Source organism: Lontra canadensis, unplaced genomic scaffold, assembly GCF_010015895.1.
Source record: "Lontra canadensis isolate GAN:19392208 unplaced genomic scaffold, GSC_riverotter_1.0 scaffold24, whole genome shotgun sequence".
Taxonomy (NCBI): Eukaryota; Metazoa; Chordata; class Mammalia; order Carnivora; family Mustelidae; genus Lontra; species Lontra canadensis.
Window position 1 is genome coordinate 1,380,843 of NW_022631018.1, and position 16,121 is coordinate 1,396,963.

Sequence of the window (16,121 nt, forward strand, 5' to 3'; positions counted from 1 at the left end):
CCTGTAAGGTCCATCTGGTCCAGTGCATTACTCAAAGCCCTTGTTTCCTTGCTGATCTTCTGCTTAGATAATGTGTATATTATTTTGGGTGGGGGTGTTAATGTCCCCTACTATTATTGTTTTATTATCGATATGTTTCTTTAATTTTGTTATTAATTGGCTTATATAATTGGCTGCTCCCATGTTGGGGCATAAATATTTATAACTATTAGATCTTTTTATTGGATAGACCCTTTGATTATAATATAGTGTCCTTCCTCATCTCTTATTACAGTCTTTGGTTTTAATTCTAATTTGTCTGATATAAGGGTTGCCACCCCAGCTTTTTTTTTTTTTTTTTAATCTGTTAACATGATAAATGGTTTTCCACCCCCTTACTTTCAATCTGGAGTTGTCTTTGAGTTTAAATGAGTCTCTTGCACATAGCATATGAATGGGTCTTACTTTTTTACCTACTCTGATACCCTGTGTCTTTTGATTGGGGCATTTAATCCATTTACATTCAGAGTAACTATTGGAAGAAATGAATTTAACAGACCTATACCCCTGAAGCAGATAATACATTATATGTTAATTAAATAAAAAAGCAAAAAAAAAAAAGAAAAAAAGAAAACCAAACTTTTTTTGTGTATTATGATGGTTTGAGATCTGACAAAACCTTCTCTACTAAATCTTAGAGATAGCAAGGAGCCCAGCCAGAAGCCTGTCTTTGATCTGCAAACTAACCAACCAGAGCCCCTAAACCTTCCCCTCCAAACTCATTCTCTTCTACACTAGGTACTACTTGAATTTTTCAAAGTTTTCATCCTTGCAGGAATTTCTTCCCACTGGGCTGCGTGGAGTTTTCCCCCATTCAAACTCATGTAGATTAGGAAATAATTTAAGGGGATTTATGGAGATTAATGGGGATTTCCCTGATGGGGCTCCATACAGTTCTCTTCTCACTTGGCAGAGGTTCTCCCAGCCCCATACTCAAGAGACACTCCTGCTTTCTGCCTTAGCTGTGTCATCCATGTATCAAACAGATGTGGGTGTGTTCTAAATTCATGAAATGGATAAATATGGTTTATAATTTAACTCCATTCTTTCAAAGATTGGAAACTATCCATTTTCTGCTTGCATTTACTCAATTAGTTCATTTTTGAAATTTATGGTAAGTTTATATCTGTTACTTTAAGCTCTTTTGCTATTCCGGAAGTATTAATTATTATATTACTATGTTATTTAATATTTTAAAGCTAAGTAGTTATAGTAAGGAAGTAAATAAATTTCAATGCATTAACTCTATGACATTGATGACTGATTTATTTTCTCCTTCCTTATAATAATATTGTATTTTCCATATTCATTATCTGCTTGAAAACAATTCTCTTATATTAAATAATTATATTTTAGAAGATGACAAATATAATTGGCTATATACATGTAAATATATATCTAAAAATAAAGAATTAATGCAATTAATAAATCAGTGAAAGGACAGCTGTGAGGACATTTGAGCTATATTGCTACATGAAAAGGGAAATCATTACATGCATCTGAACATATTGTACCCTAAATAAAAGGTGACTTAAAGCACATTAGTTAAAAAATGTTTAAGTGCCAAGAATATGCTGAAGCTCTTATACTTAGTAGCATAACCTAATGTGAGTTTAAGAGTAAAACAGTGTTTCCCTAAGCATAAGAAAATACAGATAATGGAATGGGGTTCAAATATACACATTGGTTTTCATAGACCCCTCAGTAATGAAGTAATGAAGGTAAGTAAAGGACAAGAGAAAAATACAATGACAGGGACTCAGTTATTTGCATATAATTCACCCGGTTGAGAACAGAGCCGTATTGATTTTCAATCTATGTTTAACTCAAACTTTCGTGTTTTACATCACTTTTGGAGCCAGTCTATTATTGTCTGTAAAGAAAGTTGTACAGTGTGTATCTGGAAATGAATTCAAGAAATCATTGTGAAACAATTAACCAATAGAAACTGAGGGACTTTGCAAACTTCTTTGAACTTTGATATTTACTGAGCAATCACAATTAACAAACTTATGATAGTGTACTTAAAGTCAGGATCACACTTGATAACTGCTAATGAACCAGATTTGCAACTCCAAACAGCACAACTGGAATATTTATATTAATATAGCATTGGAATAACGAACATGCTGTTACTAGTCAGTGTTATTCTCATCTTGTGGGTTTCCTGTGCTCATGGACAAGGTAAGTTGAAAACCGATCTGAACACTTAACCTTCTTTCTTAAACGTAATTTCATATCATATCTACTTTCATGTGTCTATATTTTTTAATGAATTTACTAGTAAAAATAGTCTGTATTGTGGCATCATAATAGAGCACAACTTTATAGGAAAATTATCTCATATTTATCTAACAGGAAAATAAAATAAATTCTGTTTTCTATTTCCTAAATGTGACAGGAAAAGGACACTCAATGCTGATTATGGAGATGTGTGAGTATGCTCACACAACTTTTGGAAATATGTCACAAGAAAAGTGATATTCTGACCTCAAAATATATGGAGGTTTCTTATTTTTAACGCAAGAAATGGATATCTACGTAATCTTGTTATGGTGATAGTTTTATGAATTCATATGTCAAAACTTCTTACGTTTAGGAGAAGTGTAATATTTGTCATATTTTTAACTATTGAAAGTCACTTAAAAATCTGAATTAATTAGTAATGATCAGCAGTTAATAGTAATTTCTGTTAATGCAAGAGGATGCTTTTTGGTTGAGATAAAGTCATTCTAAAATATTTTGGATTTGTGGGGGCACCTAGATGGCTCAGTTGGTTAAGCAACTGCCTTTAACTCAGTTCATGATCCCAGGGTCCTGGGATTGAGTCCCATATTGGACTCCCTGCTCAGTGGGGGAAATCTGCCTCTTCCTCCCCCTGCTCATGCTCTCTCTCACTCCCTCTCTCTCTTTCAAATAAATATAAAAAATCTTTAAAAAATATTGTGGATCTGAATAAGTTTAAAGTCTGTTAATTAATCATAATATGTAGATATATAATTTTTAAGTATACTTTTATATACTTATCACATAACAAAAACTACTTAAAATATAAAATATAAAAATATCTATCTTTATAGTACAGAATATGTATTTGTCCTAAGCTAGTAGTTTAGTTAAATAAAGAAATTTATGTTTTATTTGGTGAAACTGATTTCTCCATTCTGACTCTTGGTTTCAGCTCGGGTCATGGTCTCAGGGTCATGGGATCAAGCCCCATGTCTGGCTCTGGGATCAGTGAGGAGTCTGCTTCTCTCCCTCTCCCCCACCCCCTCCCTCTGCTTGCACTCTAAATAAATAAACAAATCTTTAAAAAACTAAAGCTGTTAAAAACAATTATGATCAATTTAATTTTCAATAAAATTAGCGTCAAAACAATAAATTTTAATTTACATTGCTGAGTCCACTGGTAAATATTGAGTACATAACTAATTTTCAGAGAATTAAATGTAACACATTATTTACTAATTTGTTTTCACCTTTTGAGTAATATATTTTCTAGGTTATATCTCTGAATTCAGCCCTTGTATATTAAAAGTTATATCTCAAGACATAATAAATATAATTGGTAGATTTTTAAACTTTAGAGAGCAATTTTTTGTACTAGTTCTAATAGCCTTTTGCTGCATATGTAAAATCTTTAAGATTTTTATTTATAAAAATTACATTTTTTTCCTTCCTTAATGTCTTTATAAATTCTTCATTATAATATCTTTTTAAGGCTCTTTCTTTTAAAATAAAAAACACTCATTTCCAAATTATTATAAATGAAACTCTTAAGTGCTTTAGGATACTCCATTGCACCATTTTTGAATAGAATATAAATCACAATGCTTTACTCCTGAATTTACTAAAATTCATTTTGGTAATTTGCTGTACACAGAATTTTATATGCTCTTGAGGACCATATCCAGACAATTCCCTTTACTAGCAACAATAAAAAAAAGACAACAAAACATCTCATCTAGTTTAAAACTACCCTCCCTCAGTCAATTCTTTCTGAAAGTAGCCTTTGAGATGAATGCCCTATAAGTCTGGTTTGCACCAATGTTTCTCAAAGGAGAAATGAACTAGCTCAGTGGAAGCACTCTGTTTTGTATACAGAAAACATCTTTGCATGTTTATTGGCATGGGTTGAATTGTGTTCCTACAAAATTCAAATGCTGAAATCCTAACTCCCAGGACCCAAGAGTGCGACTGTATACAGAAATAGGGTCTTTAGAGAGGAAATTAAATTGCAACAAGGTCATTAGAATGGATCCCAGCCCAATAAAACTGGTGTCCCTATAAGAGGAGGAATTTAGGACACAGATGCATAAAGGGAAGACGATGTGAAGACCGAGGGAGAAGAGGTCATCTACAAGCCAAGGAAAGATGCCACAGAAGAAACCATTCCTGCTTACACCTGATCTCTGATTTCTAGCCTCTAGAATTACAAGAAAATTAATTCCTGATATTTAAAGTTTTACAGTTTATAGTTTCATATGTGTATATGTTCATATATCCTATGTAATGTGTTGCCTAGAGTAGGAGAAGAGGGACAGAAAGAGCCAAGGTTTTTGAGGGGAGATCTGCAGAAGACACAAGAAGAAGAGACACAGGAAATGAACAGAGAACTATCAATAGCCTGACCATCCCCAAAGTAAAATTCTTAAATCCGAGAAGTCTACTGGATAGAACCATTTTTATTCTTTCTTCAGTGTTTACATTTTAATCTTGGATACACTTCTGAAGAACTTAAACATCACAAATGCCTCAAATAGCTTTGTACTCTTAGTTATAGATTGTCCCAGTTCTTGAATCATAAACATAAATGGAACAATTAATTTAAATAGAATAATAAATTCATCAATATTATTAAAATAATTATTCATGTATGATACTATTTTTTTTAAGGAGGAAGTTGTGATTTTCCAGAAATAAAACATGGAAACATATATGATGAAGACAGATATAAATACAGCTTCCCAGTTGCTGTAGGAAAATATTTCTACTATTCCTGTGATCACAGTTTTGCATCTCCTTCACAATCACTCTGGACTCAAATAATCTGCACAGAGGAGGGATGGTCACCAACACCAAAGTGTATCAGTGAGTAAATACCTGTCACTATCTCTATGCATTATTCAGTGCATTTAGTGGGGGAGATGGGGATGAGGGCAATGCTGGGGTGGGGGGGCTCACAGAATTTAGACTGTCATAGAGTTGGGGGCTGGAGGAGCCAGCAAAGGCAAAATAGTCATTCCTCATTTATAAGAAGCTGATTGTGGAAATCAAATCAGAAAAAAAAAACAAGTACAAACTTTTGTGGAATATCTGATCTTTCATTTTAAATATTAATAGTTAATACGTTAACTGCTACAATTTAATTTAAACACACTCATTTGGTAATTGTATGAATGTAGATTTTCTCAAGAGTTTATTTGTGGGGCACCTGGGTGACTCATTTGGTTAAGCATCTGCCTTCACCTCTGGTCATGGTCCCAGGGTCCTGGGATTGAGCCCTGCATGGGGCTCCTTACTCAACAGGAAGCTGGCTTCTTTCGCTCCCTTTGCCTGCTGCTTCCCCACTTGTGTGCTCACACACCCTCTCTCAGATAAAAAAATAAAAAATAAAAAAGAGTTTGTGTAATAACAGATTCAAAATGCGCTGTTCCTTCGAATATTCAAGAAGCATTTTTAAGCTGCTTTCCTTAATTTTGTGGTTTTTACTGATTACATCTTTGTTTTTTAAAATTAAATCTGTCTCACCCTCTCAGTGAATACAGAGAAAAAGCAGACATGAAGAAGGCAGTGTCATGAAAGAGAAAAGTAACAAAGGCAAAGGAGAGAAAAATCATCTCCTTCTCCAGAAATCAATTTAGATGATCAAATGAAAAATAAAAATGAACTTTTCTGATATCTAGAGGAATTTTGCAAATGTAAGAAGTTTTATATATGCACGTGGCGATTGGTGATGTTACATATTTTTTCTTTTAAACTTGAGTGAACTAATTTTTAAGAATTGAATTTTTTGTTCTTGATTTCTCTTTTGAAGCTTACAAAATGTAATACTCTTTCATTACAAGATTTATATTCACCATCTTTTGGATTTTTAGGGCAGTGCTTTTTCCCTTGGGTGGAAAATGGTCATTCGGCATCTTCAGGACGGATACACCAGGAAGGTGACATTGTACAAATTGTCTGTAATAAGGGTTACAGGCTTCCATATAATCAGAAGAATATCCGATGTGCAGAACGTGGCTGGTCTTTTCCTCCTAAATGCAATCAGCTAGGTAGGTAAAATACAGTCCTTTGGGATCCTGTATTCTTTTTTATTTTATAAAGATGTAGCAGCATGAAAGATATGCAACATTGCAGTTGTGATTGTCCCCCCTTTTAGATTTAGGCTTCCAATTGTATCTGAGTAGATACGAAAGTCTCTGGATAATCACTAGGAAAACATTTTGTCTACTTACATGAGCTAAATATTGGTAATATTAGAAAATAGTAGTCAAGAACACAATGAAAATCTTTGAAAGATCCTTGCATGTTTTAGTAACACAGACTTGATGCTTATGATGAAATTATGCAAAATCAGTTGACACAGCATGAGGATAAATTAAATTTTACATAGTGTAATAGTTAAAATGCCACATGTGCATGATCTCGTTGCCAGGGAACATAGCTACTTGGCACTTATCTTTTTTGGCAAGTGCTAAATTGATCTCACTTAAAGACTAGCACAAACATATTGATAAATTCCACATTGTTAGAACTTTATACTTCTGAAATCCAGGTTTCCAGGATATAATTTAGAACATGGAAAATTCCTTCATAAAAAAATTACATCAAAAACAGGAATCTATTGGAACTGAAGTTGAGCTGGAGTTTCTCATACTTTTAATGGAAACAAAGAAGTTACTGGATGTGAGTAAGGAATAATAAGATTCCTAAAGCATAGTCAAAGCCTCCAAGGGAACTGTGTCTATTTTAGCCTTTCATATTTTCCCCCTAATTATTAATTCATCTAATCAATCTTTATTGTGAACTTGTATATGCCAAGTAGGACCACAACGATGGGAGATCAGTGCTCTACAAGAGTCAGTGTCTCTTTATTCACAGACTATAATGTCAAGTGGAAAACTGACAGTAAAACTAACAATAATTTTACAAAAAAGGAAATAGAAACCTAAAGATAATGAATCATGCACGTCACAAAAGATAATATTAATAAAGTGACTGGAAGAAGGGCATATTTCACATGAGAGAGTTTTTGAATCTTTTCCAAGCTTAAGGATGGCATCTGGAGAGGAGTTAGATACATTGACTGAAGGCATCAAAAGGTTTGGACCCATTGAAACAAAATGAGGAGGTCTATGTGGTTGGCTCATGATGAAGCAGAGTGTTGAATTAATTAATTTAAAAGTTATAAGCCATAACACATATTTTGGATTTTAGTCTATGTGCAGTTAGAAACCTCTGGGAAATTTTCATCAGGGAAATGACACAAAATGAGTTTAAAACAAGATCATTATGGATGCTATTTTGAAAATGAATCTGGAGTGACCAAGAAGAAAAGGGAGGGGGGCCAGTAGGAAGAATGTTACCACCATCTAGATGTGGCATGTTCTGGGGTAAAATAAAATGGAAAAAATAAGCATTTTTTTCTGGAGTTGCAGTTTATATTATATGCAGTGTAGAAAAATAGAGAATTGAATTGTCTGGTACAGGCTGAATATTATAGCATATCAAGTATACTTTTAAATAGATGGAAAACAAAAAAAGTCAAGAAGAATCTTAATGCCTTAAACTTATGCAATGTTATTTGTCAATTATATCTCAATAAAGTTGGGGAAAAAAGAAGCAAGTCTCTTGTAGACAGCAATATACGATTCCCATTTCCTTTCTCCAAAACTTTGCTTTTTAATTGGAGAGTTTAATTCATTTAAAATAATTACTGATAACAAAGTTCTTACCACTGTGATTTTAATTTATTTTCTGTATGTTTCTTATTTCTTTTGTCCTGTTTCTCATTAATACCTTTTTTTCTCTTTTAGATTTTATTTATTAATTTGAAGAGATCAGAAATAGGCAGACAGACAGGCAGAGAGAGAGAGGAGGAAGCAGGCTCCCCACGGAGCAGAGAGCCCGATGGGGGGCTCAATCCCAGGACCCGGGGATCATGACCTGAGCCGAAGGCAGAGGCTTTAACCCACTGAGCCACCCAGGTGCCCCCCATTAATGCCTTTCTATCTTTTAGTGATTTATTTTAGTGGTTTCTCCAGGGATTACAAATCACATCTTAAATTTGCAATTACCTCCTCTGCCTTCCGCTCGGGTCATGATCCCAGGGTCTTGGGATCGAGGCCCACATCGGGCTCTGCTCACCAGGGAGCCTGCTTCCCCCTCTCTCTCTGCCTGCCTCTCTGCCTACTTGTGATCTCTGTCTGTCAGATAAATAAATAAAATCTTTAAAAAAATTTGCAATTACCTAGTTCGAAGTAGTACCAGCCAAGGTGAAGTAGCATCTAAAAATTTGCTCCTGTACATCTTCAGTATATCTTTGTCATTGTGTTCCCACTGATACAGATTTATAATTATTTCATGCATTTGACTCTTAAATTATGTAAGGAAAATAATTTAAAAACATAAACACAATAATAATGGCTTTTATATTTTCCATTATGACCTATAGTTACCTAATGGTACCTATAGTGACTTTTACCATCGTCTTCTATACCTTCATTTAGCTTCAAGTTACTGTCTGATGTTCTTATACTTCAGCATTTCTTGTAGGTCATGTCTACTTGTAACAAATTCTGTCAATTTTTATTTATTGGAGGATATCTTCATTTCTCTTCAATCTTGAAGGATATTATTGCTTGATGTAAAATTGTTGCTTGAGGGGCACCTGGGTGGCTCAGTGGGTTGAGCCTCTGCCTTCGGCTCGGGTCATGATCTCAGAGCCCTGGGATGGAGTCCCGCATCGGGCTCTCTGCTCAGCGGCGAGCCTGCTTCCCTCTCTCTCTGCCTCTCTGCCCACTTGTGATCTTTAAAAAAAAAAAAAAAAAAAAATTGTTGCTTGATAGTTTTTTTCCCCTTTTAAATATTTCTTATACCTGCTTCCTGGCTTCCATGGTTTCTAAGGTGAAATTGACTCACCGTTAATTAGGACCTTGTATATGCAATGCGATGCTTCTTCTTTGCTACTTTCAAGATTATCTCTTATCGTTGGATTTGATTTGATACTTTGATTCTTATGTATCTCAGCATAGACCTCTGAGTCTGAGTTTTTCTCCTTGGACTTTGTTGAGATTCTTGGATGTGTAGATAATATCTTTTATCAAATTTGGGACAGCTTCACCTATTAATTTGAACAGTAGTTTATTATTCTTCATTCTTTTTTCTTACTGTTTCTCTTTTGACCTAACTTCAAGTCCATTGATTCTCTCTCTTTTTTTATTGTTATGTTAGTCACCACACAGTACATCATTAGTTTTTGATGTAGTGTTCCATGATTCATTGTTTGTGTGTAACACCCAGTGCTCCATGCAATACGTGCCCTCCTTAATACCCATCACCAGCCTCACCCATCCCCCCAACCCCCTCTCCTCTAAAACCCTCAGTTTGTTTCTGGAGTCCATAGTCTCTCATGGTTTATCTCCCCCTCCTATGTACCCCCCTTCATTTTTCTCTTCCTTATCCTAATGTCCTCCATGCTATTTCTTATGTTCCACAAATAGGTGAAACCATATGACAATTGATGTCTCTGCTTGACTTATTTCATTCAACATATTCTCCTCCAGTCCCGTCCATGTTGATGCAAAAGCTGGATATTCATCCTTTCTGATGGTTGAGTAATCTTCCATTGCATATATGGACCACATCTTTATTCATTCTTCTGTTGGTGGGCATCTCTGCTCTTTCCACAGTTTGGCTATTGTGGACATTGCTGCTCTGAACACTAGGGGGCATATGGCCCTTCTTTTTACTACATCTATATCTTTGGAGTAAATACCATTAGCACAATTGCTGGGTAATAAGGTAACTCCATTTTTAATTTTTTGAGGAACCTCCACACTGTTTTTCAAAGTGGCTGCACCAACTTTCATTTCCACTGACAGTGTAAGAGGGTTCCCTTTCTCCACAGCCTCCAACATTTGTTGTTTCTTGCCTTGTCAATCTTTGCCATTCATTCTAACTAGTGTAAGGTGATATCTTTTTTTTTTAAATTTTTTATTTTTTTACCGTAACAATATTCATTATTTTTGTACCACACCCAGTGCTCCATGCAATCCGTGCCCTCTCCAATACCCACCACCTGGATCCCCCAACCTCCCACCCCCCGCCCCTTCAAAACCCTCAGATTGTTTTTCAGAGTCCATAGTCTCTCATGGTTCACCTCCCCTTCCAATTTCCCTCAACTCCCTTCTCCTCTCCATCTCCCCTTGTCCTCCGTGCTATTTGTAAGGTGATATCTTAATGTGGTTTTGATTTGAATTTTCTTGATGGCTAATGATGATGAACATATTTTCATGTGTCTGCTAGCCATTTGTATGTCTTCTTTTGAGAAGTGTCTGTTCATGTCCTCTGCCCATTTTTTGACTTGATTATTTATATTTTGGGTGTTGAGTTTGAAAAGTTCTTTATAGATCTTGGATATCAGTCCTTTATCTGTAGTGTCATATCTGTAGGAAATATCTTTTCCCATTCTGTAGTTTGCCTCTTTGTTTTGTTGACTGTTTCCTTTGCTGTGCAGAAACTTTTGATCTTGATGAAGTTCCAAAAGTTCATTTTTGCTTTTCTTTCCCTTGCCTTTGGAGACAAGTCTTGAAAGAAGTTGTTGTGGCCTATGTTGAAGAGGTTACTGCCTATGTTCTCCTCTAGGATTTTGATGGATTCCTATCTCACATTGAGGTCTTTCATCCATTTAGAGTTTATCTTTGTGTATGGTGTAAGAGAATGGTTGAGTTTCATTCTTCTATACATAGCCGTCCAGTTTTCCCAGCACCATTAATTGAAGAGACTGTCTTTTTTCCACTGGATATTTTTTCCTGCTTTGTCAGAGATTATTTGACCATAGAGTTGAAGGTCCATATCTGGGCTCTCTATTTGTTCCATTGATCTATGTATCTGTTTTTGTGCCAGTACTATGCTGTCTTGGTGATTACGGATTTGTAATATAGTTTGAAATCAGGCAACGTGATGCCCCAGCTTTGTTTTTCTTTTTCAACATTTCCTCGGTGATTCGGGGTCTCTTCTGGTTCCATACAAATTTTAGGATTGTTTGTTCCAGCTCTTTGAAAAATGCTGATGGTATTTTGATCGGGATGGCATTGAACGTATAGATAGCTCTAGGCAGCATAGACATTTTTTTTCTTTTTTTTTCAGTAAAGACATTTTAACAATGTTTATTCTTCTGATCCCTGAGCATGGAATCTTTTCCCATCTTTTTGTGTCTTCCTCAATTTCTTTTATAAGTGTTCTGTAGTTCCTTTCTGATCTACTACTTTTGGGGTCTCTCTTTGCTTAGATGACCCCTTTCAATATTTCCTGTAGAGCTGGTTTGGTGTTTGCGAATTCTTTCAGTTTTTGTTTGTCCTGGAAGCTTTTAATCTCTCCTTCTATTTTCAATGATGGCCTAGCTGGATATAGTATTCTTGGCTGCATGTTTTTCTCGTTTAGTGCTCTGAATATATCATGCCAGCTCTTTCTGGCCTGCCAGGTCTCTGTGGATAAGTCTGCTGCCAATCTAATATTTTTACCATTGTATGTTACAGACTTCTTTTCCCGGGCTGCTTTCAGGATTTTCTGTTTGTCACTAAGACTTGTAAATTTTACTATTAGGTGACGGGGTGTGGACCTATTCTTATTGATTTTGAGGGGGGTTCTCTGAACCTCCTGGATTTTGATGCTTGTTCCCTTTGCCATATTGGGGACATTCTCTCCAATAATTCTCTCCAATATACCTCTGCTCCCCTCTCTCTTTCTTCTTCTTCTGGAATCCCAATTATTCTAATGTTGTTTCATCTTATGGTGTCACTTATCTCTCGAATTCTGCCCTCGTGGTCCAGTAGTTGTTTGTCCCTCTTTTGCTCAGCTTCTTTATTCTCTGTCATTTGGTCTTCTATATCGCTAATTCTTTTTCCTGCCTCATTTATCCTAGCGGTGAGAGCCTCCATTTTTGATTGCACCTCATTAATAGCTTTTTTTATTTCAACTTGATTAGATTTTAGTTCTTTTATTTCTCCAGAAAGGGCTTTTATATCTCCTGAGAGGGTTTCTCTAATATCTTCCATGCCTTTTTCGAGCCCAGCTAGAACCTTGAGAATCGTCATTCTGAACTCTAGATCTGACATATTATCAATGTCTGTATTGATTAGGTCCCTAGCCTTTGGTACTGCCTCTTGTTCTTTTTTTTGTGGTGAATTTTTCCGCCTTGTCATTTTGTCCAGATAAGAGTATATGAAGGAGCAAGTAAAATACTAAAGGGGTGGCAACAACCCCAGGAAAATATGCTCTAACCAAATCAGAAGAGATCCCAAATCCTGAGGGGGGAGAAAGGGGATAAAAAGAGGTTCAGAAAGAAAAAAAAAAAAAAAGAAGAAAACGAATAAAGAAAAAATATAAAAAAGAAAAAAATATATATATTAGATAAACTAGTTAAAAAACATTAAAAAAGAAAAGGGTAAAAGTTAAAAAAATTTGGCAGAAGAAGAGAAAAAAAATTGAAAAAGAAAAAAAAAATTAACTGCAAGGCTAAAGAATCATGGGGAGAAAGCCATGAGCTCCGTGCTTTGTTTTCTCCTCCTCTGGAATTCCGCTGCTCTCCCTGGTATTGAAACTGCACTCCTTGGTAGGTGAACTTGGTCCCGGCTGGGTTTCTTGTTGATCTTCTGGGGGAGGGGCCTGTTGTAGTGATTCTCAAGTGTCTTTGCCCCAGGCGGAGTTGCACCGCCCTTACCAGGGGCCGGGCTGAGTAATCCGCTCGGGTTTGCTTTCGGGAGCTTTTGTTCCCTGAGCGCTTTCCGTAGAGTCCGGAGGACGGGAATGAAGATGGCGGCCTCCCAGTCTCCGGCCTGGAGTAGCTGAGAGCCCGGCGCCCCACTCCTCAGTGCGCCCTCAGAGAACAGCGCCCAATTACTCCCGTCACCCTGGCCTCCGGCCGCGCTCCGAGCTGACCGAGCCTGAGACCGGTTCAAGGTAACCCCGAGCTTAGAGCTCACTCCTCAGCTCTGTCTCTGTAGCCGGCTTCCCCGTTCTAATACCTGCGAGCTCTGCGACACTCAGACACCCCCCATCCTTCTGTGACCCTGCGGGACCTGAGGCCACGCTGACCCCGCGTGCGCTTCACCCCAGTTAAGCCTCTGGAGCGATGTCCCTCAGCGGAACAGACTTTTAAAAGTCCTGATTTTGTGCTCCGTTGCTCCGCCGCTTGCCGGGAGCCGGCCCCTCCCCCCGCGGTCTATCTTCCCGTCGCTTTGGATTCACTTCTCCGCCAGTCCTACCTTTCAGAAAGTGGTTGATTTTCTGTTTCTAGAATTGCTGTTCTTCCCTTCGATCTCCCGTTGGATTTGTAGGTGTTTGCAATCTTTAGATAAGCTATCTAGCTGTTCTCCCGCTGCCTGAAGTAGTCTCAGCTGCTACTTCTCTGCCATCTTGACTCCTCCTCCCTCTCCCCACATTTTTAACATAAAGCTCTTAAGTATTTCCTCCACATACATTATCATGTGATATAGTTTTGTCTCCCTCTCTGATTTCTTCATCTGACCTCTTTTGATCAAGGAGGAGAAAAGGGTGATCTTAGATTTCTTCTCTGGTGTTTCTCTGGAGTAATTCAGGTACTTTAAGAAATAACTCTGTCTTTCTAGGTCTGGGCATCTCTTTTTATGTTGGAAGCAGAAATGTTTCTACCTCATCTTGTCAGAACAGGAAGCCAGCAGTTCCCTTTCATGTTATACAAATTTGCAATTCTTTGAATTTTACTAAAGGGGAGGATATTTATTTTGTAATAAAAATGAAAATCAATAGAAAATGACTAGAGATCATACCATTTGCTTTGACATGGATACATGGAGGGGCTTATGCTAAGTGAAATAAGTCAAGCAGAGAAAGACAATTGTCATAAGGTTTCACACATATGTGGAACATAAGGAATAGCGCAGAGGACCACAGGAGAAGGGAGGGAAAACTGAATGGGAAGAAATCAGAGGGAGACAAACCATGAGAGATTCTGGACTCTGGGAACCAAACTGAGAGTTATAGAAAGGAGGGGGCTGGGGGAAGGGGTAGTCCAGTGATGGGTATTAAGGAGGGTACATGTGATGGGCACTGGGTGTTATATGCAACTAATGAATTGTTGAACACTACATCAGAAACTAATGATGTACTATATGTTGGGTAACTGAACATAATAAAAAAATGACTAGAGATCCAATAGACACTACAAAATGTTGTATATAAAAATAATGACATTTCCGTATCTAAGCCATCCGTTCAGCTTATATTCTCTAAGAAAAGCATTTTTTAATACTGAAATAAGGCAAAGCAGATAGATTTGCTAACATCTTATGGGTGCTTTCATGTGGGGTGAAAGGGCTTAAAAATGTAACTCTTCTTTTAAGTGATTAAAGTTCCCTCAATGAATCCTTTACGTTTGTAGAAATCACATATTTTAATATTAAGGACTGTGCTATATTCTTATTGCTTTTCTGTATTTTTCTTTGGTCCAATAAATCAGATAATGTTTTATTAGGCCCTGAAAGAATATGTGGGCCCCCTCCACCCATCGACAATGGAGACATTACCTCATTCCCATTAAAAGCTTATGCTCCGGGATCATCAGTTAAGTACCAATGCCAGACCTTCTATGCACTTCATGGAAACAGTACTATAATATGTAGTAATGGACAGTGGTCAGAACCACCAAAATGCCTAGGTAAATACTTTAATATTCTCATGGATCCTGGGAAAATTTATGTAATGAATATGATGTTTTCCTATTTATAGAATGTTCATGAATTAAACAACAATTCTGTTGAATTCTTGACTACCAAATATTAATATATGAGGAAATCAAGTTGGAAAAATTCTTGTTCAAGCAATAACAGCACCAAAAGATTCTTTATTAAAAGCTCTTCATGTGATAGCCGACATTTTGTATCTTTGATTATAATACCTAATTATTACACATTAAACATAGTACCTCATTTTTACATCCTTTGTTTAAAACGATTTAAGTCTACATGATGGATTTTCAGTGAGTTAGTTTGGAAAAGTTTTTGAAAATGAAGTGCTAGGCCAGTGTAGAATATTCTACTTGAAAATTTGAAATTCTGTTGCAAATATTTGCATGCTACCTAATGTTTTATGTTCATTTTTGTACTTTCAGATGCATGTGTGGTATCAGAAGAAATCATGGAAAAACATAATATACAGTTGCGATGGAGACATGAGAAAAAATTTTATTCTAGAACAGGGGATATTATTGAATTTATGTGTAAAGTTGGATATCATAGAAAGTCACAAGGTGACTTATTTCGAACAACCTGTCAGGAAGGGAAACTGACATATCCCACTTGTGTATAAAGAAATGATTAAGATACAGTCCTAAAATTATAATGTGTACATTTATTCCAAAGTTTCCATTATGAATCCAATTCTTCTCATTTTTTCAACTATTACTCATTTTTATTCGTAAATCAGAATTTGTGTTAAATAGTATGTGGATGATAGACATAACCTGAGGGACAAATGAATCACTTCTTAAAAACACCATATTAAAACTTGGTGAACTAAAATGCTATGTGTCCTAGTCATAGAGTATCTGTGGCAAGAAATTAATTGTGATCTCTTCAATGCCTGCTCCTTTCCATCCTTCTCCTAACTTTCTCAAAGATTTCTCCATAACTCCTGAGGCTTCCTGAAGTTCTCTATTTCAGAGAAAATGGGGGGAAAATGCTTGCACTCATCTTCAAAGTCATTTCACTTTACAACACATAGAAACCTAACTGTGTCATACCTATGTTATTTATAAGATGTAAGAAGTTATTTAGTTTGCTTATTTCTCAATAGATAGATATGCCAAAAAATTATGAAAT

General features: G+C 36.3%; 1 protein-coding gene across 1 annotated transcript; it reads left to right on the top strand.

Moving 5' to 3' along the window:
- Positions 1 to 2,133: 2,133 nt before the first annotated feature.
- Positions 2,134 to 15,657, top strand: LOC116870676 (complement factor H-related protein 2-like). The gene is made up of 5 exons (XM_032862607.1): positions 2,134 to 2,223; positions 4,936 to 5,130; positions 6,138 to 6,314; positions 14,777 to 14,959; positions 15,413 to 15,657. Exons 1-5 carry the CDS (start codon positions 2,166 to 2,168, stop codon positions 15,607 to 15,609), a joined length of 810 nt encoding a protein of 269 aa, XP_032718498.1. The 5' UTR covers positions 2,134 to 2,165; the 3' UTR covers positions 15,610 to 15,657.
- Positions 15,658 to 16,121: the final 464 nt, after the last annotated feature.

Excerpts from the sequence above, each read along its gene's own strand:
- LOC116870676 (XM_032862607.1), top strand. The coding sequence starts at position 2,166 with ATGCTGTTACTAGTCAGTGTTATTCTCATCTTGTGGGTTTCCTGTGCT. Across the intron at positions 6,315-14,776 it reads TCCTAAATGCAATCAGCTAG|GCCCTGAAAGAATATGTGGG; the intron begins GTAGGTAAAATA and ends ATGTTTTATTAG. Across the intron at positions 14,960-15,412 it reads AGAACCACCAAAATGCCTAG|ATGCATGTGTGGTATCAGAA; the intron begins GTAAATACTTTA and ends TTGTACTTTCAG.